Below are 25,608 nucleotides of genomic sequence, written 5' to 3'. Positions count from 1 at the left end.
TTACACCTGAAGAGCGAAAGTTTGACTGGGCGAATCTATATATCACCAGTGTAAGGGAGAATATTTGACTGGGCAAATAAATATCTCACCAGTGTAAGGGCAAAAGTTTGACTGGGCGAATCTATATATCACCAGTGTAAGGGTGAACATTTGACTGGGCAAATATCTATCTCACCAGTGTAAGGGCGAACGTTTGACTGGGCAAATATATATCTCACCAGTGTAAGGGCGAACATATATCTCACCAGTGTAAGGGAGAAAGTTTGACTGGGCGAATCTATATCTCACCAATGTAAGGGCGAACGTTTAACTGGGCAAATATATATCTCACCAGTGTATGGGCGAAAGTCTGACTGGGCGAATCTATATATCACCAGTGTATGGGCGAAAGTCTGACTGGGCGAATCTATATCTCACCAATGTAAGGGCGAACGTTTGACTGGGCAAATATATGTCTCACCAGTGTAAGGGCGAAAGTTTGACTGGGCAAATATCTATGTCTTACCAGTGTAAGGGCGAAAATTTGACTGGGCGAATATATATCTCACCAGTGTAAGGGCGAACATTTGACTGGGCGAATCTATATCTCATCCGGGGTAAGGGCGAACATTTGACTGGGCGAATCTATATATCACCAGTGTAAGGGCGAACATTTGACTGGGCGAATCTATATCTCACCAGTGTAAGGGCGAAAGTTTGACTGGGCGAATATATATCTCACCAGTGTAAGGGCGAACGTTTGACTGGGCAAATATATTTCTCACCAGTGTGTGGTCGAACGTTTGACTGGTCAAATATATATATCACCAGTGTAAGGGCGAACATTTGACTGGGCGAATATATATCTCGCCAGTGTAAGGGCGAAAGTTTGACTGAGCGAATATATATCTCACCAGTGTAAGGGCGAACGTTTGACTGGGCGAATCTATATCTCACCAGTGTGTGGTCGAACGTTTGACTGGGTGAATCTATATCTCACCAGTGTAAGGGCGAACATTTGACTGGGCGAATCTATATCTCACCAGTGTAAGGGTGAACATTTGACTGGGCGAATCTATATCTCACCAGTGTAAGGGCGAAAGTTTGTTAGTGTGTTTGTTTATGCTTGAACATTCAATCAACAACTATGGTCATTTACAGCTAACATGTCTTATATCATTGGACGACCAGAGAAACAGTTACTGGACAAATAAAGTTATATGCTGACTAGGATGTTTGCAAAATTTCGTTGTTGTTACTTGGGGAGATGTTGTTAGAAATAAACAAAAGACCATAACCCTTTTATATCGACGTTAACATCTTGACGGTCACACAATTTATGTAATTAGCAAGATGTGAACCATGATCTATTAAAATCGGTTATAATCCTACTTGAGCATGGTGTGAGATAACGTACGTTGCAGACGGACGGAATGAAGTAGGTTTAGATGAGGATGTCACATATATACAAGTTCGGTAATACGTTTGTAAGTTTTCATATATTTTATGCGTTCCACGAGTATTTAAATGGATAAGAACTGACAGGGAAAGTGTTTCGTCAGACATACAGGCAGACAGACGGACAGACAGACGGACAGTCAAAATTCTTTCCCCTGATTTCAATATGAGGATTTAAGGGATGGGAGTAAAATAAATAAAAATAAATGAGGGCAGCCTAACATAACAAATAAATTATTGACTACAGACTAAAACCTAGATCCTAATAAGCAAAAGGAGCACGCATTAAAACGGTCAATATTGTTCAAATATACTTACCGTGTGGCTGGTGTTTAGCTGTTTGATAAGTGCATTCCAGTTTGACTGGTCGTAGTTTACTCGGTAATAGCCAAACTGTTGGACATTTCCCAGGAACCATTCGCCAACTTTGATCTCATGTCCAGTAATGTGTACCTCTAAAATTATATATTCAAATGCACCATGAAGATATATGTCAATTAATTTGAATAGAAAAATACCATATTGTATCACCAGTAAATAATATTAGTTTGTAAACGTAATGTTTTATAAGAACATTGTTAATTAGGTCATATTATCATCCTGTGTTTGTTGCAAGTTGTTAATAGGAAACACAATCGTTGATGTAATGAAAAAAACATAAGATGACATCAACATTGAGGTTTTACTTATTAATATATCAATACACTGCACAATTATTAACATGGAAATCTACATACGAGCCTGTTTGTCGTTAAACCACAGGACGTCGGTACTAGACTGGTTAAAGTTTGGATTGGCCTTGTTAGTCACTGTCAGTGGTATCTTCCACTTGTAGCTGAAACGACAATATGATACTGTCATCGTGTTTATATATTTTTAAGACACTCAACTTTAGTACATAATCTAGCTTCAACAGGTCATCGCATTGATTAATTGGCACATTGAACATATCCACGTCAAAAACAAAAAAAATATGTATTGCAATATTTTACAAACGAAAAGAGCCAATAATATAATCACATCAACCAGTACGTTACGAGCTGTACACTGTGAAGTTTAATATTCTTTATCGAACACAATGGCTTGTTTCCGGAAATCTATCCAGATTCTGTCTGATTTTTATTTTTTGAAATTCATCACAGAAAAAAATACCACAGCGTCAACACATAACACTGAAATCGGAAAAGAAAATCATGCAATCATATGTAATATGAATACTACCGTTCAGCATGTGTAGCTCGTTTACAGTGGAGAGATTAAAAATATAATTTTCTTTATGTTAACACTGGATTGTTTCCAGAAAATATATAACCAGCGACGTTCTGACATTATAGACAAATCTACGTGCCAGAACATTATATCAGGAAACTAAACTCTAATACACTTATGATTAGACCAGTCAATACATGAGATACCTGAAGAAGGCATAATTGCGTTAAGGAACCAAGAAAAGCGTTCGTACTTAAAAGGAGAAATAAATCTCATGGGATCGGTGGCGTTGGGGCTGGTCAGGAATCGCTTCTGGGACACGGCGATTGCCGTATTGTTCACTCTACTCATGGTAACTACGGGGTAGTTCATCTGGAGCGTCCATGTGTCCATAATATCCTTGACCGCTGACCCCAGCGAGGATACCTATATAAAACAAAGTTAACAAGGAATATATGAAGCTCATCAACTATATAATATGTTAGGATAATTATGAACAACACATTTAGAACATAATACTAACTTACCATGTAAAATATGTTAAGATATTTTTATAAAACAAATTAAAAATTGATATTTATTAGACATGAGAAATATAGGGATATCTTTGAACAACAAAAATAAACGATAATATTAACTTATCAATTCACATGTCAGGATTCCAATATTCAACAAAATTACCAGATAATATACATGTAATTTGTGAGGATAATTATACACAAGGAAACACTAAAAATACTAGCAGGCTAATTAACCATATCATACGTGTCACCTATATAATAAAGTAAACTTTTTCTTAAACCAAATTAAACAATTGCTTTGAAAAAAGGCTAGCTTATCATTACATGTCAAAATGGTTAGGAAGGAGAAAGAACTGCAAGAGCGCAATTCGGTATGAGGACGGATGGGTAGTGGACAGTGACTCGCCTTTCACCAAGACGTTCGGAGTTTGATTCCCCGATCAGACGTGAAAAGGTTAAGGGTCACCCGACAACGTAGGTTGGTTCTCCATTTCTCTCCAACATTAAGAACCTCCCCCAAACAAATATTTTTCACATTTACAGCATGATAATGCTACTTACGTTCGCCATTGACATCCATAGATCGTCATGTACAGCATTTTGATATATTCTACTGTTTAAGTACCTCTGTGAACAATAGAAATAAATACAAATTGCCTTATACAGGAAAGCCTTATAAAGAACATATGAAATACAGATACAACGAAAAACAACTTAAGCAGTAAAAACCTCCAGAAAAATGACGAACACATATCACAAAATGAGTATTTCCGTAGAAGATCGAGCTGCGATTTTTGTATGGTATGGGATATACAACTCAAAATTTGCTGCATTTGAAAAAGTAGGTACCATTTAAAGAAACTATATTAATTAAACTTTATAAAAATGACAGGTGTATAAATAAAGAGACACTTCTGCACATTTTATTACCATGTCTAGGACGCTAAATATGTGTTAATTGAATTAACAGAGCCTTACAGTTTTATTACTGATGCTTATGATATGAGCATATCTGTCTATTTCATTTTATACCTGCAGCTTTTATTCGACTGACATCAACATCATGAACAGCATTGTTAATGTGGTATCCTTATGACTGTTTCATTTCTACCAAGGCACCCTGATATATGTAGAAAATAAGCCTGTAAAGGGGAGTTACTGTGAAGGGTGAAAGTTGCTAGTTTTGAAGTCGTTTTATCTTTTTTTTCTTTACTTTCCTACGTCACATGAACATTTAATATTTTTTAATATATTGTTTATGTATATTTATCCTGATTGTTACCTGTATCCCCTTTTGGAAGACATCGTCACCGACAAAGAACTTCATCATTCGTATTATGCTGGCTCCCTGTAAAACACAACAACATAAAGGCCTTCATTTAAATAAAATTGACCTCTAGCTATTTTAACAAAACACAACAACATAAACAATCACAAACTTTAAAGGTTTTCCGCCTATTAATACTTGTTGAATCATCTTAATAACAATGACATCTATCTGTTTTTATTAATATCAATTTGGAAGTGTCAGTAACGACTTAGATAATTTATTTCTATACTGTATATACAGCGAATTATACACACATTCATTTTATAAAGTTACTTCATGTAGCAATTTTTAGTTCTGTTTTTGCCCTTGCGCATTGGCGCTTTGATTTGTGTTTGAGTGTTCGTTGCGCTGTGGTAAATGTTTGTGTTCAAGTGTTGCCGCTGTGGTTTATTCTCCTCGTCTTCAACAGGGTATTCTGTGTTGAGTCTGTTGTTAATGATGTATTGTATACTTTGTTTGTGTTTGTTAATGTAGTGGTACTTTTGCCCCTGTAGACCAACGCTGTGGTAAACATTGTACTTTGTTTATCGAACTCAAGTACTTTTCCCCATTTCAGTTCACAATACTTTTCCTACTTTTGATACTTAATCGTTTATAGGAAAGTCTAGTATTAAACACTAATACATAGGGCTATACAGAACAATATATATGATATGACGTACCTTTGTTAACTAAATAGAGTTTACATACAAGTAACTATATTTGATGACGTACCTTTGAATACGATATAGAATCAAACACTTCTCTTATTTGAGTTGGATTGTAAACAGCTGCAAACATCGGATGTGACGTCACGAGCGCGTCGGATTCAAAGGCGTCTTGAAGTTCATCGACAGCAAAAATTTCAAACTGTAAAGGAATCAAGAAACACTTTTATTTTACCTGTATGCAAGGTCAGTGTAAGTTACAATTTCAAGTCAGAAAATATCATGATAAACATCTCGATAATAGTCCTGGTTTGAAAATAGGCCGACTTTGAAAGTAAGCCTTGGATACATTTCAGGTAAATATATATCGTTAAAAACCGGCCCTGAACTCAGGTAGGAATCTTATTTGCCCTGTCGACCTAAACAGGTTTCACAGGTAAATCAAAATAATTCATGATTTTTTTAAAGATATCTAACAATAATTACAATGTATCAATCCATCAGCTGTTTTCAACTAACTAAACAACTAATTTGTATCAGATCATTACATTTATACATGGATATGCATACATACCCAGAAACTAACTAGTGAACAAACCATCGATATAGGTTTTTAATAAGTTTGGTTTAATCTTTTTTAGACGCAGGTCAACACTAAAAACCTAGTACATGTTTAACGACGTACATATTTCCAGTCGGGAAATTTATGGTCGGCTCCAAAGTATTCCACAAAGGTCGCGAACCCTTCATTGAGCCAGAGGTCATCCCACCAATCCAAGGTCACCAGGTTTCCAAACCACTGAAATAGAACAATGTATGTTCGTGTGAGACTACTTTTTCTTACATTTACAAAAAAAATCCCAGTTACTAACGTAAGCCTGAAAAACATATAAGTCTGTCAGAACTTGAAAAATGGATAGAACAAATGTTTAGTCTATTCTAACCTCCAGTTCATATCTGATAAATTGACTTCTCTCGTTTAACGCATGCAAAATGCAATTTTAATGTCATATTCAAGCATTTAGAATATAACGATAATGTATATATATTACAAATACGACCTGCATGGTCTGTATATACTGGAACATACTGTAGGACCTTATATTAAACATGATGGTGTGCATTGCCCAATTCTTTACGATCTAGTTTATTTTTTACCCGATCAAAAATTTTGAGTTACTTCATGTCGTACAAATTATTGTGTACATTACTTTTTCGTTATAGACTTTTGGAAACTTAGACTTAATGGTGAACTTAAAATTCTAAAATGGAATCTTGATATAATCTATAAAAAAAACCATTATGGTAATATTCCGTGAGGCTTTTGACAAGAGTCCAAATGCGGGAACTAGTAATTCACAAAAGTTGGTAATAAATACCAAACTTGCATGCTTGCTATATGTATGATTTTCAGGTAATCAAATTTAACTGACATGCATGTGGACTATTATAAGTAGATGTAATGACGTATTACCTGGTGAGCAAGCTCGTGCGTGATAACGGTGGTGACGCGTTGTTTGTTGGACTCTGACGACACGCCTGGTTCATACAACATGGCTGTCTCCCTGTACGTAATTAGTCCCCAGTTCTCCATGGCACCGGCCGCGAAATCAGGGATGGCGATCATATCTAGAAATATTTAGAATGAAAAGTAATGGATGACAATCATTTCTACCAATATCAACAGACAAGAGTCAAATATGGCGCTCAAGTCTCCTAACAAAAAAGCAGTGAAAGAATGAAAGGAATGGCTATCATTTCTCCAGAACAAATCTTTTTTTATTGAGGAGGCACTATTTTTCCAAATTATATCTTTTGCGTAATAAGCTATAAATTTATACAAGAAAACTGGCAAAATATATTCTGATTAATAAGACAATATATGATTAGGTTGTGTTATCAAATAAAATCATGTTTATTCTTTCCGACAATATTTTGGTTTTATTTCTAGATTATACGGTATAAAAGATCTTTGTTTACGTGTAGTAAAGTTACAACATAACTAAAGGGTAAGGGTTAGGGTTAGGTTATGTTGCTAACTGACCAAGCCCTGAAACGTTCCTTATTTTTATACAAGTTTTGAATACATAATCAGTGAGGGGGGTTTATTTTATTTGAGTTAATATGGTTTCAAAAAATCATTCTTCACATTGTACATTTACAACGTAGGTATCAGGGTTAGGGCTAGGCTATGTTGCAAACTGATTTTTTTTTTGCAATACCAGAAACTAGTTTTATTTCTCATTCATACCTTGTTTGGGAAGTGGGAACCTGATTCCAAAGAAATCTTCGTATAAATTCAACGTTGAGATTCCAACGTCCAGAGCGAAACTAGCCTGGTTAATTTTCTCTGGAGTGGCCCAGGCATTATACTGTAACATTTAAATGTAGAAAGAATCTTATTACAACTGAACAAAATTATAATTGTGATAATCATTAGTTTGGAATTAAATCTACGAAAACCCAAATATCACTAGATTTATGATAAACAAATTCGAATGATATAATCCCACATCCAAAACGATTAATTAGAGGAAAACGAAACAGAGAAAGAAAATAAAAATAAAAATAAAAAATGTTATGTTTAATAACTCAAAGACGGATACAAATATTATTGACATCAAGTTCTGTACATGATGTGCATTTTAAATACGTCGCGTCCTTTTATGGTTAAAGAGATATTCAATTAACCGATTAATTCGATTTTCTTTCTCATCTTACCGTGACGTTGTTCTTAGTGACATTAGAAGTACTTTGGAAATCACAAACAATCATAGCGACCAGGTAGGTAGACATAACGGGGGATTCCTGGTACACATCAGCAACATAGCCATCTCTCCTAGAAAACAAAGTTTATCAATATATTATTATACGTTATCTATTCAATAGCAACCAACAAGAGCCATCTCTCCTAAAAAGGATGATAATAATAATGATATTATGTACAACTATATTCATCTAAAAACCAGCTGTGCGTCACATATTCAACTTTCCTGAAAACAATGCTCATGAAACTGATATATAGAAGTTCCCTATCGAGCGATGGTTGGCAATCATGTTTATCGTCCTCCGGCTAGATAATTGTCAAACTGTAAGAAACACTCGGTAAACCTCGTACCTTTATATAATCTGAGAATTTACTAAATAGAGCTAGATAAACATGAATACATTAGTCGTGTTCCGATTAAGGAAACAACTGCAATTACCCTCTGACGTAACAGTAGAAAAATACGAAAAAGTTTTCTTGAAGTCATAATTTGAAGATTGACGGATGTAATAACGTCAATGCTGATAACCAAAAAAGGTTTACCAGCTCCTTACAAGTTTGTCCGACGAGTGTGGAGTGAGGAAACATATAGTGGTTGTAGAAGAAATAAGTACAACCATCAGTCACATATCCCTCTCTCCTAAATAAGGCAATATAGTAGTATTCTTAATTCCTACAACCACAATCAGCCATACCTCCATCTGTCCTAAAAGCAAAGTTTATAAAAATAATATAGAAGTATACCTAATTCTTATTAGCAACCACAAGCAACAATCCCGCCTGTTATTTATAGAAGGTTTTCTAAAGGAATGCATTAGTATATATAAACCATACAGCAGCGTTTTGGTTTAAATCATATTGATACCATGACTTTAAATAGGCCACATTAAACACTCATAATAGAAAAAGACTCCGTTACTGTATGATGTAACAAAGATAGGATATCAAAGACAAAGACATAACCTATGTTGTTCACCATTTACGTTTGACAATAAGGAAATACCAGTCCCAACATATTTGGAGAAGACCAAAACATCTCTGCAATGTTAATATCAGCAAAGGCAGGTCTACATATGCAGTCTCTCAAATCAAACTTATATATTGTCTGAGGGGGGTAACTTTTGCTTTTAGTTCATTCTTCAAAAGCCCAGGGTTGTAGCTTCGAGAAAATTGTGTAACCTGTCGACATGACTTAATATCAAGCAGTTATATAAAGTTGATTTAGAAAATTCAGACGATGAAAGTGGTCCAACAAAAAAATACTGATAACATACATGTTCAAGCGGTAGCGTTATTTTAGTGCTTTTAATGCTGTAAATTAATATTGTATTAATTGAAAATTCTGTAGAAGTATTTCCACTATATATTTTGAGACATTCGCTAAAATCGTTTCTACTTTGCTTTAACCTTTACAAGTAACATGTGTTAATCTATATGACATGAATGTGTTACAAAAGTTTTTACACCACAGGTTACAAAAATGTCATCCGCTATTCAAAGACAAATAAAGCGACAGTAATGAAACTTATATGCACATAATTTTCGTGAAGGGAACGATTTTATTGTCTCATGACAACGCACCCTGACGTGTTTTAAATCGTTTGGTTTTTCCTAGTGTATGAGTATTTTTATTCCGTTTTCCTCCACCAATGAAATTACACGAAGCGCACTTGAGGTTTAACAAAGTTCTGTGTTACTGTACAATTATATAGATAGCTGACATCAAAAAAACACATTTAATCTTATATCTCTAATTAAAAAATCCTTTCATAATGTGAAAATAGTTGAACCAACTCACCAAGCATTTCCCTTGGTTTCCACCGGCATATTTGATAACGAAACAAGTGCCGGTTTCCTTACTAAAGTTATTTTGAACTTTGCTTTCATATTGGGCTCGTCAAAACAGGGAAAAGCTTTTCTGGCATGTGTGGGTTCCATCTTAGTGGTAGCCATGTATCTGGTGAAAAGATAGACAACGAAAACAGATTGAAACGGAAACAAAAAAACGTTACTATCTCCATATAAGCAAATGAGTAATCAGAAATACCTACCAATGACATGATAGTCACACATACCAGATATGACCAAAATTATACAATATCTTAACTTAAACTATTCAGAAGAAAATTCACTGCCGCAATTTTGATCAATGACTAACCAGAAGTCTAAGTAGAGTTTTTAATGCCATATTATTACTAAGTATTAAAATTTGAAGAACAAAAAATCAAACTTTATCTTAATTTCGACCAAAAAAAGGACATTATACAGTGACCATTTTATCCAAAAAAGTCAATTGTTTTTCTAATCGAGATAATCATGTTAACATCACTTTCAACAACTTTCATTACAATCTACAAAATAGAACCAAATATATGGTCAAATATAGCTCAGCCAATCAGAGGCCGCGGCGGACTTGTTTATTGATTAATCGAAAAACGAAACACGTTGCGCACATTAACACATGCCTACAAACGCTCATTAGAAGTTTCATGAAGATCTGATCTTTCTCGGAAAATGTCAAAAGCAAATCTGAAATTGCCGTTAAATAATTTATTTACTCGTTAACGACTTTGAAAACTGATTCCTGCAGCACGAGTCATCATCAGTATTAGAATTTTGATTTCTGCTTTTGGAATTTACATAATTCAACAATCTCTGACAAAAGACATAAACTTACATTGTTTTATTTCCATGTTGATATGAACTATAGTACATTCCAACCATGTTGTCTCCTAATTGTCCACTAAACGACATACTCAGCGTATAGTTCCGACCAGCAGTCAAATACCCCGACAGATGTAAAATGACGAATTGTCTGTCGTTGTCCTGAGATACTTTCGACACAGTTACTTCACCACCAGTTTTGTCAGCAAGTCGAATAGTCTGTTCATCAATGTCTAAGTTCACCGCGTGCAGTGTGATATTGTTTGTCCGCTCCACACACCTCACATACATAGTTATGTTACCGTTGAAGGTGAATTGCGCCGGGTCTGCTTCATAAAAGTTAGGGAACATCTGGAGCTCGTAAGAGGATGGAAGGACAGATCGTGGAAGTCTGACGTCCGTCAATACTTTAGACAGCGTGTTGCCTTTATTGTCACCAAGCCAGGAGCGAATCGTCTCCATGTTTTTCTTTATCCATTGAATGTTAGATCCCGTCTTTTCTAAGGCCTGTTCATAAGCCCGGGTTCCCGAGCCCATGTCTGGATTTTCAGTTTTGAAATCTACGAGCTGAAAAAACAATATCACTATTCCCTGAATAACAGATATCTCCATCGTACCGACTTCGTCTTTAATAACTTATATTTGATAAGTCACTACGATCAATGCGTTACATATTTTTTTAAAGCTCTCTTATTCTTAAGCTAAAGGTTTTTTGATGGGTTGTCACTTTCCTTTTTCAACTTAACTAGTTTTCAATGACAAAACATAACAGAGTTTATATGTGGTATACGTATAATCAATGACAAGAACAGACGATGAAAATGAAAGTTTTAACCAGAAAACGTTAGGGTATTCTCTGCCAATCGAACCACGTTTCTATCAATTTCTATCAATATTGACAGTAAAATTAATTATAACCAATTCCTATTTACCGTTCACGAATTAAAAATGATTATAAAAGGTATCCATCTAACAAAAAATGTTAAAATAAGAAATTCACTAGCTTTAGACAGAATACACCGCACTTCTACGTCTCAAGAATGTAAACGTCTTCATTAAGAATTCCATACAAGCAATATTAATCGATTATTTGAGGAAAATAGAGTTGATGAAAATACATTTAGAACAGTGTTTCTTTCTTGTTTTCTTTCGTTGTGTTCCTTAAATCAATATTACAAAGCACACATCTTAAACACCAGATCATCAAAACCTTCAACACATTCGGACTTGTCAACTTACTTGCTGCAAGTCATACTCGGTATTAAAGGAGCTTGTTACCCCAGAAATAAGGCTTGCAAACGAAAACGATCCTCCTCCAAATCTAAAATAAAACCGTACAGCATTTAGGGCTCTCACAACTAATTAATTTGCTATATGTTATTACCAAGCTTTTGAGCTAATAGCGTTACTATTTAAAGTTCAACACCAGTGACAACTGTCTAGATTCATAGATACATAACTGACAAAGGATTCAAAATGCGTTTTGTGGTGAGTTTGGTGGCATATAAGAGCATTACAGGCGTCTGCCTTTGACAACCGGAAGTTTACAAGACAAACCGGTGAAATGGGACGGGAACACCCCATGACATTTGACCCCATATCAATCCGCCATCACATTTTTAAATCTACTAAAACTATACATTTTTTTTAAAGTTCAATATCTGTAGATTTCATTCAATGCAAAATATGTCAACAATTGCCTATTTAAGTTACTCAGAGGCACTGTATAAACCCGGAACAAATGTAAGATAGGGATTACAATCGTGTGAGACACTTGCTGATTGGCTGATTTAGTTGTGTGAGTCCTTTAAAAATATATCACTGATGTATTGTACAATATACTACCGCTACATGTACGTTTATAACTACTGTCTAGATCCGTATTTCAAAAATTGACAAATAATATCTAAAAAAGCTACGTACTCAGTCATTAGAGTGTCCCACTTGTCCCTAACAAAGTTCCAGGCGATGTCTCGACCAATCGAGTGATGGGACACGTAAATGATGACATAACTGGCGTCCTGTTTTCTGACCTCGGCTGAATCCAAACTCATGTCGAGATATCTATTGAAGGAAATAAGTTGAGGATTAACTTTTAAAGTAAATCAAATAGATAGATATGATTTATACAGGAGACATACAGTATATATTTTTCTCTTTTTGATTTATTTTGTATTTGTCTTTTTCATTGTTTTCGTTTATTCTAAGTTATCAAATTTTTCAACATTAAACTAATAGTAGAATTATATCAATAACATATCTTCGATAAGATTTATCAGTTTGGACATATTCGATATCAAAGTTTTACTTTCTACACAAACAAAATACGTATTAAACATATCGCAATGTTTCAAGACCGACTTGACCCTTTGTCATGACTGAGTGATCGATTTGTATATTTTACCTGTACAACGATGTGACGAAGTTGTATATTTTACCTGTACAATGATGTGACGAAGTTGTATATTTTACCTGTACAACGATGTGACGAAGTTTTATATTTTACCTGTACAGCGATGTGACGAAGTTGTATATTTTACCTGTACAACGATGTGACGAAGTTATATATTTTACCTGTACAACGATGTGATGAAGTTGTAAATTTTTAATGTCACCGACCCGGGACGTACATTGTTTTTGTAGAAAGTAAAACTTATTATATCAATACCATGTTTATATATTTTGGTCTTACGTCTTTCTAATCATTTCGTTTATCAGCTGATAATTACATTAGACCATACATTATTTTTCCACCCCAATTGTAAAAAAAAATGTTTTATGAACTTTTTTTAACATTGACATGTTTTGTTTACTCCAAATATAACATGCATGTCCCATTTAAAGGATGTTTTTAAGTCACATAAAAATTACAAACATAGAGACGACGAAAAACAAGCATGACAACTAAACTGACTTTCTGAGTATCCAAGGTTCCTTGGAACACGACAGTGAGTAGAGGATGCGTTTCTTCTCGGCGGCGTTGTTGCTTGTCTTGTACTGACTGTAGAGGAAATCCCACTCCAGTGCCCCGCCCTCCGCGATACCCGCACAGTACACAGCCTGTTTTACGTCAGGGTCTATCCTGCAAATTCATAAGGCAATCATAAATATCAAAAATACTTAAAGAACAAATATCTGAAGATCTTAAGAAAGCAATATCACTCCTGTATATGACTACTAGTCAAAGTTATTCATTTCTTTTTTCAAAGTTTATTTTTTTGAAAATAGGTTTTTTCCTGTGACAACTCGAGTAATCGGTATACATGTACAGGGGGAACTACGTTAGTAATAATGATAGTATACTGACTTCTGGTATCGTAAATAGAAGTTGAGGATCGATATAAATAAGATAAGAAATAAAAAATAATAATGATTTGACGCAAATATAAAAGAACCGATAAACAAAACAATTGTAGACTCAATTTGAAATACCAATTTCATTTCAGGACATTTATTGTTCCGATCTTTAATACGAACGAATTGGGCAACAGGTAAGGCCCTCTCTTTACAGTAATAAACAGTTACACACGTAATAGTGTAGTAAAGAGAAAACATATGTATGCATTACATATGATAAGCTTATTGCATGTTAATGAAAAATTGGTAATTGTTGATACGGAAACTAGATTAAACAAACATAAGTCAAATGTGCTGGTGGACAGAACATACTTAACGTACAATTCTGTGCTGATGGACAGCACATACTTAACGTACAATTCTGTGCTGGTGGACAGTAATACTTAACGTACAGTTCTGTGATGGTGGACAGTACATAATTAATGTACAATTCTGTACTGGTGGACAGCACATACTTAACGTACAATTCTGTGCTGGTGGACAGCACATACTTAATGTACAATTCTGTGTTGGTGGACAGTACATTCTTAACGTACAATTCTGTGTTGGTGGACAGTTATACTTAACGCACGATTCTGTGTTGGTGGACAGTTATACTTAACGTACAATTCTGTGTTGGTGGACAGTACATACTTAACGTACAATTCTGTGCTGGTGGACAGAACATACTTAACGTACGATTCTGTTCTGGTGGACAGTACATACTTAACGTACAATTCTGTTCTGGTGGAGAGTACATACTTAACGTACAATTCTGTGCTGGTGGAGAGTACATACTTAACGTACAATTCTGTGCTGGTGGAGAGCACATACTTAACGTACAATTCTGTGCTGGTGGAGAGTACATACTTAACGTACAATTCTGTGCTGGTGGACAGCACATACTTAACATACAATTCTGTGCTAGTGGACAGTACATACTTAACGTACAATTCTGTGCTGGTGGACAGTACATACTTAACGTACATTTCTGTGCTGGTGGACAGTACATACTTAATGTACAATTCTGTGCTGAAATACCAATTGAGTGTATTTACTTGTTATTGCCGGGGTCGACCATCCATTCTTGGAACATGTTTGTAGCCGTCTCCACACATTCTTCGATACCGTACCCACACGCCTGACTCGACATCGAGATACGCAACATCCTGTTACATGATCACAACGACAACCATGACTATATTATTAGACATTATCAGTCATATTAGGTTATTATGTCATGTTTTTATAAAAATTATACATCATAATGATTCAAGTTCAGATGAAAAAGAATATTTTGTAGCTGTCGAAAACATTAAATATTGAACTGTATATGCAATTGAAATATAAATATATCGATGACATATTGATGTATGTTTTATTGTTATATACGTAAACAGCTAAATATGTATTTGTTTTGTTATACATTCTTATACATGTTGACTGTTTTTATAAAGCATCGCATTCATGAATTTTGATAAAAACCATATCGAATTATGCGATTGAAAACAATCTTATATAGTTTAATATTTCTTCTGTCAACATTCAATATTTAATTCCGTGTGTATAATTCAACATAAAAAAGTAAAGCCGGTATATAAAACTAGCTACATCTACCTTTCAAGATGTCCGTCAGTGTCTTTCTTGTGTAATCCTACACTTTCAAACGGTTTGGCGATCAGGTTTCGAATAACTGTAGTAAAATCTCCGTACACCTCTGTCCTCATTAGCATCTCATCAGCATACCCGAGCTGGGCGAGAGCAGCATACCAGGGGACGTAATCCAGTTCTTCCGTCAGGTAGTCAATCATATCCAAAGCGATTTGTAAGGATAATTCCCCGGAACTGTAACGCATAGCATTGACTTTCTTAGTAACTGAAGTTAACAACAGCACCTGTTGTAAATTATGTTGTTGTTTACTCTTCTTTGTCTTTTAACAAAGAACTTCAATTGTATTATTTCATGGAAATAAATTGATATTGAAAAATACCATCTCGACTAAATCCGAAATCAATAAATGTCCGTAAGCAAAGCAATCGTTAGATGGAAAATACCAGCAAGACAACTAAATAGCTCATAGTTTTAGGCTAGAATAGAAAATATCAGCGCCCATTGTTAAACGTAACAGAAAATCATACATTTGGCAACGGGTAATCCCTTTTATCATTTATTTGTTTTGAAGTAATTAGATATCGACCTCGTTATAATTAATCATATTATATGTTTTCAGTTTGGAATAAGCTTACTTAATTAGCTTTAATTTCTAACCAATTATCAGTCGTTAAGGGCCCTCTATATATCATGTGTGAGGTACCAAACTTCACTGTGCATTTCTAATGTAAAACTACTTACTTTGCCAGATTCCAGGCATCATTGATAAGTTGTCCTCTGTTGATGGTGTGAATAATCTGTTGAGTACAATGGTATAGGTATTGATTTTGTTCATATAATTAGGAAAACCAATAGCAGAAAATGTTTACAAACTCCTAATTCGAACTCAAAATCGACAAATCTATGGCAAATATGGATAAAAGAAAAGAAATACATGGAGACAATTGAAATAGTATAATGATACTATGAGCAGGCTTCATCATCGGTACCTACCATGTAATCTAGGTCACGATCCAAGTAATGTTACGCCCTCAAAGTGACAAAAGGACTAATGCCACTAGGTTCCCAGTGCGATATTTAAAGATTCAGTCATGTGAAATTCTTTTACAAAGCATATGATTGAATTAATATTATTTCAATTATCTCGAAATTGATATCACTTTTCTCTTGATTTATTTCACCATTCTTCTGTTCAGCAGTTCATATGTTACTGACCAAGCAGATTGCAAAACATCTAACAAAAGACTTATTAGTTTCTAATATATTGATAAAGAGAACAAATTAATACATTTTGACATTTTAGCAGCCTAATAGTACCTTGTGATCTGTCTTTAGTTGATTCGTTAATGCAACCCAGTTGTCGCTATCATAATTCACTCGGTAAAATCCGAACTGCTGGACGTTCGCTAAAAACCAGTCACCATCTTGCATGGGTTTCCTCAGCGTTATATCTGAGTGAGAAATGAGACATTGTATACAAATTATCGGCCTTATGTATAAGTTGCCTTTGTTTACAGAACATATCGAAATTTCATAGCATCACCTGTTTTCATGAAAAAGAGTGATATAATTCTAAATTTTCATAATATTGATATTTATTGAGCTAAATGAAAACAAGCAACAGTGTCAATAAAAGCATAGTTCGAACTCTACGATAACACTACGGCAAAAGGAAAAAAGGCAATATTAACATGGATGACATTGAAAAAGCGCAATGATAGTAAGACCATGTGTTCCGGAGGGATTAACGTCTTCCGCTTCAACAACGATATCCATCATATAAGTCTAGATTAAATCCAGGTCATGTAGCGTCCTCATATGGAGGATTCGGGTGATGACAAGAAATCCAGAAAGCTCTCTAATTAGCATAATCAGAACATCACATCAACCGTCCTATCACATTAAGAAATGTAATCTGTCCCTACGGGAGTATGATGGCAACCATATTACTTATGTGGCTTAGTAAACACGACAGATATAACAAAAAAATATAACGAATAGAACAAATATATCACTGAAAAGTTTCATTTAGCAGGAATGTTAGGTATATTTTCAAAATTCATCGAGTCACTGTTATGTAAAACAATGTGAACAACATCACTAATGTCACCAGTGACCAAGCTGGCAGAATGTCAGCGAAACTGTCTGAGTAAGAACATCGTTATATCGTTTTTGCATTGCAGTGACTCGATGAAGGTTACAAATATAGATCTTATACAATATGATCTTTCAATGCATTCTTTTATAAAGACAGCACGTTCTCACCATCAACTTTGTTGTTGTGCCAGTATACATCCACACTTGTCTGGTTGAAATTAACGTCAGATTTGAAGGTAATAGTAGTTGGAATCATCCAAGTGTAGCTGTGGATATAATAATATAATAGTAATAATATACGACATTTATATAACGCCATATATAATTTGTAAAATTACTCTTAAATGCTTCACAACATATGGATACAAGAATTAGTTATAATTGTTAAACAAAAAGGGCGTACAATCACCATCATACATTAAGCAAGAGGATAATCATCGCAATGTGCACATAAATGAATAAATAAAGGTTGGTATGTACATGACATCTCTGCAAAGAGCCTAAAATGCAGACGTGACGAGGCGAGTTTATATGTCCTGGATAGGAAATCAATGCCTACATAAAGACCATGCTAAGGTCATTTTACAGTGAAGACTTAGGATACATGTTATGTCTGCTGAGATAAATGCCTCGGTGAAAGTACATTATTCATCTGTACTATTTTTGGTTCATCAAAATATTGTCAGGTTAGTGTAAAATAAATTATTCTAAATGTAATTTAGAAAAATATATGTTTGAATTTATTGTTTAGAAAGCATGCATTTCTCTACTAGGGGTGACGTATGAAGGAGATATCACTCGGGAAAGAACAGCTTGCACTTACTTGTAAGGGGAGACAAATCTACCCGGGTCTACGGCGTTAGGATTAGTGAGGTAGCGTTTCTGGGTGGCTCGTATGTTAGTGTTGCTGACTTTACTGAGGGTCACAACAGGGTAGTTCATTTGTAGGATCCACGTATTCATGATGTTTTTCACCTCCAGGACGCGACTCTCATTTTTTATTTGCTAAAATTATAAATAGATTCATACTTCATTTCTAAAAGGAAAATATACCAAGGTAGTTTTATAGTCAAATTTGTTGAAGAAACAGCCTTTATATCAGGAAAGCATTACCATAAACTGAACATTTAAAAAAAGAAATATCAAGGCGAAAATAGAACAAAGACACAGTCCTAATCCAATTGATATCTAAATCTAAAAATGATATTAACTTTAGGAATAACTCTGATAGAGCTGTTTACTTACGACCTATGCATAATTAAAAAAATCCTTTCTCTTGATATATGTTTTGATCCAATAATCCAACAAATCATTCGCAGTATTCTTACCTCCTCCATTGCGGCCCATAGGTCATTGTGATCAGCGTTCTTGAATTCTCTCTGCTTCAAATACCTCTGAAGTATGGATACAATATCACATTACCTCAAGTTATAAAATACATGACATGGTGGCCCCCGTATTCTATTTTAGTGAGTGTTAATTCAGACTAATACGATTGATAACAAATGTAGCTCAAGTAATGCAATTAGTTGACTTTTCATTCCCCTTTCACCACTGTAGACCATAATGGACTCACCTAAATCAATGCACGGTAGAGTCTACTAAAGTTGCATAGGGGTGAAAGGGATAAAGAAGAAATGGATATAAAAGAGGCAATTTGATATGTTGATACAGTTTGTTAACTTAACGATAACTTGTTCTTTTTTTGTACATAATTATTTACTCTGGGACATTTTTTCAAAAAACATGTACACATTTTTACACCATTATACTTTTGTATTTTTAATCCAAATGGGAGAACGCTTTATAAACATAAAGTAACAAAAATCTACCTGAATTCCAAGCTGAAACGTTTTGTCACCACAGAAAAACCGCATCATTCTGATAACGCTGGCTCCCTGAGGAATAAAATTGATTTACTTTCTCATAACAGAATTTTTACTTTAACAGTCCCCATTCACAGCATATCCTTAAACATGGTATATGTCGAAAGTCGTTATATTATCTTGATAGTGTTACATTCAAGGGTTTTATATCTGTTCTTATGTTTCGTAGTCAATATCCTGAAATATTTGCGACGAGATGTTTTGTAATAGGTAGAAAAAGGAAGCATGTATTTTGGTATCTTACCTTAGAGTACGAGATAGTGTCGAAAACTTCATTGATCTGGTCCGGGTTTGCTACTGATGCAAAAAGTGGATGTGACGTCAGAAGAGCATCGAAATCAAATGCATCCTGGACTTGTTCAATGGTAAAGATATCAAACTGCCAAAGAGGAAAGGAAAATTGTATGTATAAAGCAAATACGTTATGAATGGTAACACAAAGAACAACAATTAAAAAATAAAAAAATGTTATCGACTAACTTCTCTATGATGTAATGTTTAGTCCTATACATTCTTATATGTCACTATTCAGCAGTATAATCATACTCCTTGTTACAAAGAGCATATTATATAACATTACAAGCAAATATCCAATGTCACCTTCGGATATATCTATTTGCGACACGTTGAACGTACGTAAGTCCAGTCCGGGAATTTATTGTCGGCTCCAAAGTATTCCACAAAGGTCGCGAACCCTTCATTGAGCCAGAGGTCATCCCACCAATCCAATGTCACCAGGTTTCCAAACCACTATCAACATAAATTATGTATTTCAATACCGATATTTCATTATCTAGAAGAGATATTTAAGACAAAAAGAGTAGTAATTAAGTAGCTTTGACTTGATAATTCACGTGATCTGATGTGCGAGCATGTAGATTGGTAACAACGCCTGTTCAACGTCTCATACATTAATGCTTCCTGACGACGTTAAATTTCTTAACATCTTATCAACGAGCGTAAGATTTATGCAAGTTATTCAAATATATTTTTTGTAAGGCTTTTGCCTGATGAGTTTGATTAAACCTACATCATTGATCTATCTGGAAAGCATGGTTTTCAAGTACACATAATGACGCCTTACCTGGTGAGCGAGCTCGTGCGTGATAACGGTGGTGACGCGTTGTTTGTTGGACTCTGATGACACGCCTGGTTCATATAACATGGCTGTCTCCCTGTACGTAATAAGTCCCCAGTTCTCCATGGCGCCGGCCGCGAAATCAGGGATGGCGATCATTTCTAAACATGAAGTAATATATATATATATATTGTTACATCTCTTACTTGTTTGCTTGATCGAGGTTTAACGTCCACTAGTACCCTGGGAGACACCAACACAAAGAAAAGAACAAAACAAAGGAAAAACAGTAAAACTCCAAGAAAAGAACACAAATAGAAAAACAGTAAAACTCCAAGAAAAGAACACAAGTAAAATGTAACCTCGACGTGATCTGGACTCACAGACACCAAATAGGTATGAGTGTAACTTGACCTTTGGCATCAATGAAATTCGGGAAACAACTTTTATGTGGTACCCAAAACACCATCTAACATATATCACTTGAATAGTTGTCTCTTTAGTACATGTAGTGGTAAACATAAGGTCAATTCTTTCCCCAAACATTTCTTTCTTGTCTAGGAACGTCTTCTGCGTATAACTAGTATATACCCTCTTTCTTAAGAGATAATTTGGTTGGAACAACTTATATTATATACACTTTTACTTACATCAGCTCTCATTTAATGTAAAAATCCAAACGACAAATATTTGCTGTAAGAATGTTCCCTTCTCAGTGTGTATATGCATGTACCGTTGGATCTGAGTGAAGTAGGGGGACGGAGGTTACTAGACTGCGCACGGTTAGTATGTGCTGCACACGCACATACTCAATTATTCCACACTGGCATTGTGCACAATTATTTGAATGAAATATTGTATCTCCTTGCTACTTACACGCTTATTCTTAACCGCCTGTAAAGAGACATTTTGAACATTACGTATACTTATTACTATATACATGTATATACATTTTTTATTAAATCATTTTTGTATTTACCTTGCTTCTTAAGCGGAAACTTGATATCGAAGAACTCCTCGTACAGAGTAATGGTATCAATACCAACTTCAAGGGAGAACCTCGCCTGGTCAATCAGCTCTTTAGGTGCCAGCGCCCCATACTGGAGGTCAATCAGAGATCAGGATGTACATTGTTTCTAGTTTACCAACATTAATCCTTGGTTATATATAACATAACTAAATACTGAAGTAAAATAAATATCCTGAAAAAAATCCTCGGAATGTGCTTAAGTTTTTGCATACTGCTGTTATGAGTATAATAGTTCGCACCTAAACAATGTTTTGCCAGGATAAGCTAATTGAGGAATATTTTCTGTAAACCATTTGGAAATTATTTTGTTGTAGAATGTAAATCTGTACTTGCATACATAAAACAATTCTAGTTGAACTAAGATCTATATAATTCTTTCGTTAAAACATAAACATTTATGAATAAATTACGAAATTTGCAAATAAACCATTTGTTCGCTAAATAGTGCTTACATTATACTTTTTTTTATTTTAGACAATTTCTCGACAAATAGAATAATTCATATATAACCATAACTGTACAAGCATATATTCAATTATCGTGTACTGGACATTTTAGCTATTGCAAAAATTATTATGAATATCATTATTTTCTGTTGTGCCGGTAATGTTGGTTACTTACATATATACCATGTATAGTTGAACCGGAAATATTGGTTACTTATGTATATATCATTTTAGTTGTACCGGTACTTTTGGTTATTTACATAAAGATCATTTGTCGTTATGCCGGTAATATTAGTTACTTAGCAGTAACTTACGTATAAACTATTTTCCAGTGTACCGGTAATATTGGCTACTTATCAGTTGTTTACATATATATCTACATATATGCCATTTTCCGTTACACCATTAATATCGGTTACTTACATTAATTCTATATCATTGTACTATTATTATTTGTTACTAACATAAATATCATTTGTCGTTGTACCGGTAACATAACTTACTACATAACTCTACCTACGTATATACATTGATTTCGTTGTACTATTTATATGTGTTACTTACATAAATACCATTTTTCGTTGTACCATTTATATGAGCAAAGTCACAGACAACGAAGGCTACGAGGTAGGTGGACATGATCGGTGATACATTATAGTGATCGGCTCGAAGGTCACCAGCTCTGAATTAAACAGATGTACACTTTAGGGTTAGAAATGACAATACAACAAAGGAATGCTCAAGTATCGACGATTTTATAATCCGAACTCAAAACTGATTCAACTTCAAAACTTCAAAAATATAAACAAACGAAATTTTGCATGGAGATCCAGAAAATACAAATAAAATTACAGCAGGTGTTCTAAAAGGCTAATCCTTCTCTGCTTTTACGTATATTCCAAGTACAGTGGCGCCCTCAAAGTGAGAGCCGAGATAGAGACAGGGAAACACTGATGCACAATGATAATAATAATAAAAAAAACATCTTCTTTCATATCTCACACCCAACTAGTATTTGATATGGCAACCATAACACTTGCTCATATCACTAACCGTTTTCTTGTTCTCTTATAAAATAAAACAAATAAGACATCAACTTACAAAGACAACAATTAAGAAATTACAAAATTAAAATTAAAATTAAAGCAAATAATTAATACGTTTATTTTCATATCGTTTCTAGAAAAATCCTTAACGTTTGGGAAGTTACCATCGATTGAAGACACGTTGGCAATATCCACTGTACTTAACTAGATTCTTTCATCAAAGGTGGGAAAATTGGAACTTAACAAGAGGGGATACTGAAGTTTCTAAATTCCCGTTTGGTTGGGGAAATAATCAAGTATTTTTTAATCATTCAATTCAAATTACTTTGTCTCCGTTCTTTCGATCTGCATATTTGATAAGGAGATAAATTCAGGTTTTCTGGTGACGGTTATTTTGAATTGTGCTTTCATGTTTGGCTCGTCAAAACAGGGAAACGTCTTCCTGGCATCTGTGGGTTCCAACTGTGTTGTGGCCATGTATCTGTAGTGACAACAAGATCATACAGGATTGTTAACGTATTGATGAAGAATATACTCGCCAATGAAAAAATAGGGCGGCTATAGTTACTAGTGCGTTCTAATATATATAATCAATAACAGATAAATACGTTTAAAAATCATTAACTTTTCTTGTTGTTTACACAAGAAATATTAACCATAATTGTACGTGTCACGTTTCCATTTTACCAAACTTGCGCAGTCGTTCTGTTTTTTTTTAGACAATCTAAATAAAATCGGAGTTGAAAATTATTCGCAAACGGCAATTTCACGTATTCAAATTCAAATTTTATTCAAATTTTGTTAGTTAAAAATAAATTTTTAATATTCTTTTTTTATTAGATTTGTTTGTTTTTGTCATACTTTTTATGCAATGTTGATTGTAAAAATCAGGAACCAGGCGATTTGAGCATTTCATATTAAAAAAAAAAAAGTTTCCATAACAGTTATCTCTAATCCTTACTCTAAATATANCTTCCCCCCACCCCCCAAAAGAAATCCCCAACATATATATATATATAAATCTATATAAATGAACACATACACAAACTTTACAGAACTGCACGCTAACGCAAACTGTGGGCTTTGTTCTGACTCTAGCTTTACTAATTGGCACGCGGTTTGCTTCAAGGAGACCTTTATACATGAAATTACAAACATATACTTACACGGTATTGTTAGCTCGTTGGTATGAACTATAGTATAACCCCACCATATCGTCCTTTAGCCGTCCGCTAAAGCTGATACCAAAAGAGTAATTCCTTCCAGCCAGAAGGTCGCTGTCCAACTCCAGAATCAGAAACTGTCGCTCAAGGTCATAGCTTACTTTAACCACATTTGGGGCTGTATCACCTGCCGTATTCAGCTTGATACTATTTTCATCAATGGTAAGGGAGTGACTATGTAGCGTTATATTGTTGGTAGCCTGTACACAGCTGACATGGATTGACACTTCACCCGTGAATTCGAAATCTTTTGGATCGTTTTTATAGAAGTCGGGGTAGATATCGAGTTCGTATAGATATGGAAGGACCGACCGCGGAAGTCTGACATCCGTTACTTCCAGTTGTTTGTGAGTGTTTTCTTGTAACCACGACCTCACCGTCTCAAAGTTCTGTTTTAGCCACTGGATGTTGGTTTCTGTCTTTTCCACAGCTTGCTCGTAAGCTCGAGTTCCTGATCCCATGTCTGGGTGTTCCACTTTGAAGTTTCGTAACTTAAATGAAAATAAAAATATATGATTAAAGAGTGTTGACTAATCAAATTTCGATTGTTTTTACACATTGACGCTTACTTCGAATACATTCGATTCCGACAATCATTACACTTAAGAAAATAAAGATCAAAAACTAGTAGTCGATTAATTTGATAAATCATGATGTCAAGACAGAACGTTAAACTTTTAACTGAAAAAAGTAAGTAATTTCAGTTTTTCACAGAAAACATTTTATTCTTTGTGATGTCAAAATTCCTGCACTAATTTTTTAGAACGAAACTATTCGATAGCTTTTTATACCAGACTAGTTAAATTCAGCTTTACCGAGGAACATCTCAAGATTTTTGTCGTGAAAAGACTGCTAATATCATTTTTATACCAAGACACTTTGGTATGTATGTATATCTTTTGCGGTCAATATATCTCGTCCCATTTGTGACACCAACTGGCGGTATTTGAACGCAGGTAGATAATTGACATGACATCAGACGCATCTGTGGGATAAAATCGAAGGAAGGTATTCTATACACCAGACGTACCTGTTCTAAGTCGAATTCAGTGTTGAATGAACTTGTTATATCTTTAATTATGTTTGCAAATGAAAACGATCCACCGCCAAACCTGCAAAATAACAAAGTATAAGTATATTGTATCCGTCTCGTTTAATATAACTGGGGCTCAGAACTCATTATATTTATACTCTTGTGAGGATTAATGGTGCTGTTATCAATATAAGATTTATTGGCAGGTTTAATAGATTCAATGAACTGGAAAATAGCAAAGTATAA

The 25,608-nt window shown here is 34.6% G+C and overlaps 1 protein-coding gene across 6 annotated transcripts in view; it reads right to left on the bottom strand.

Moving 5' to 3' along the window:
- The window catches only part of LOC110466016, a 77,429-nt gene that overhangs the window by 6,818 nt on the left and 45,003 nt on the right, over window positions 1–25,608 (bottom strand). For all 6 annotated transcript variants that reach the window (XM_021522262.1, XM_021522260.1, XM_021522256.1 and 3 more), the window contains 31 exons: window positions 25,360–25,441; window positions 24,273–24,820; window positions 23,432–23,587; window positions 22,625–22,742; window positions 21,564–21,684; window positions 20,591–20,745; window positions 20,143–20,256; window positions 19,751–19,885; window positions 19,453–19,518; window positions 18,949–19,014; window positions 18,444–18,625; window positions 17,789–17,886; window positions 16,841–16,974; window positions 16,265–16,320; window positions 15,529–15,756; window positions 14,970–15,080; window positions 13,490–13,657; window positions 12,499–12,639; window positions 11,815–11,896; window positions 10,589–11,142; window positions 9,710–9,868; window positions 7,866–7,983; window positions 7,396–7,516; window positions 6,619–6,773; window positions 5,830–5,943; window positions 5,212–5,346; window positions 4,450–4,515; window positions 3,729–3,794; window positions 2,900–3,072; window positions 2,175–2,272; window positions 1,756–1,892 (listed from right to left, as the gene is read on the bottom strand). In XM_021522262.1, coding sequence (XP_021377937.1) covers window positions 1,756–1,892; window positions 2,175–2,272; window positions 2,900–3,072; window positions 3,729–3,794; window positions 4,450–4,515; window positions 5,212–5,346; window positions 5,830–5,943; window positions 6,619–6,773; window positions 7,396–7,516; window positions 7,866–7,983; window positions 9,710–9,868; window positions 10,589–11,142; window positions 11,815–11,896; window positions 12,499–12,639; window positions 13,490–13,657; window positions 14,970–15,080; window positions 15,529–15,756; window positions 16,265–16,320; window positions 16,841–16,974; window positions 17,789–17,886; window positions 18,444–18,625; window positions 18,949–19,014; window positions 19,453–19,518; window positions 19,751–19,885; window positions 20,143–20,256; window positions 20,591–20,745; window positions 21,564–21,684; window positions 22,625–22,742; window positions 23,432–23,587; window positions 24,273–24,820; window positions 25,360–25,441 — 4,657 coding nt within the window. The remainder of the gene's footprint in view (window positions 1–1,755; window positions 1,893–2,174; window positions 2,273–2,899; window positions 3,073–3,728; window positions 3,795–4,449; window positions 4,516–5,211; window positions 5,347–5,829; window positions 5,944–6,618; window positions 6,774–7,395; window positions 7,517–7,865; window positions 7,984–9,709; window positions 9,869–10,588; window positions 11,143–11,814; window positions 11,897–12,498; window positions 12,640–13,489; window positions 13,658–14,969; window positions 15,081–15,528; window positions 15,757–16,264; window positions 16,321–16,840; window positions 16,975–17,788; window positions 17,887–18,443; window positions 18,626–18,948; window positions 19,015–19,452; window positions 19,519–19,750; window positions 19,886–20,142; window positions 20,257–20,590; window positions 20,746–21,563; window positions 21,685–22,624; window positions 22,743–23,431; window positions 23,588–24,272; window positions 24,821–25,359; window positions 25,442–25,608) is intronic.

This window comes from Mizuhopecten yessoensis, unplaced genomic scaffold, assembly GCF_002113885.1.
Source record: "Mizuhopecten yessoensis strain PY_sf001 unplaced genomic scaffold, ASM211388v2 scaffold11113, whole genome shotgun sequence".
NCBI classification, from domain to species: domain Eukaryota; kingdom Metazoa; phylum Mollusca; class Bivalvia; order Pectinida; family Pectinidae; genus Mizuhopecten; species Mizuhopecten yessoensis.
This window is presented reverse-complemented; position numbering and strand designations above follow the sequence as displayed.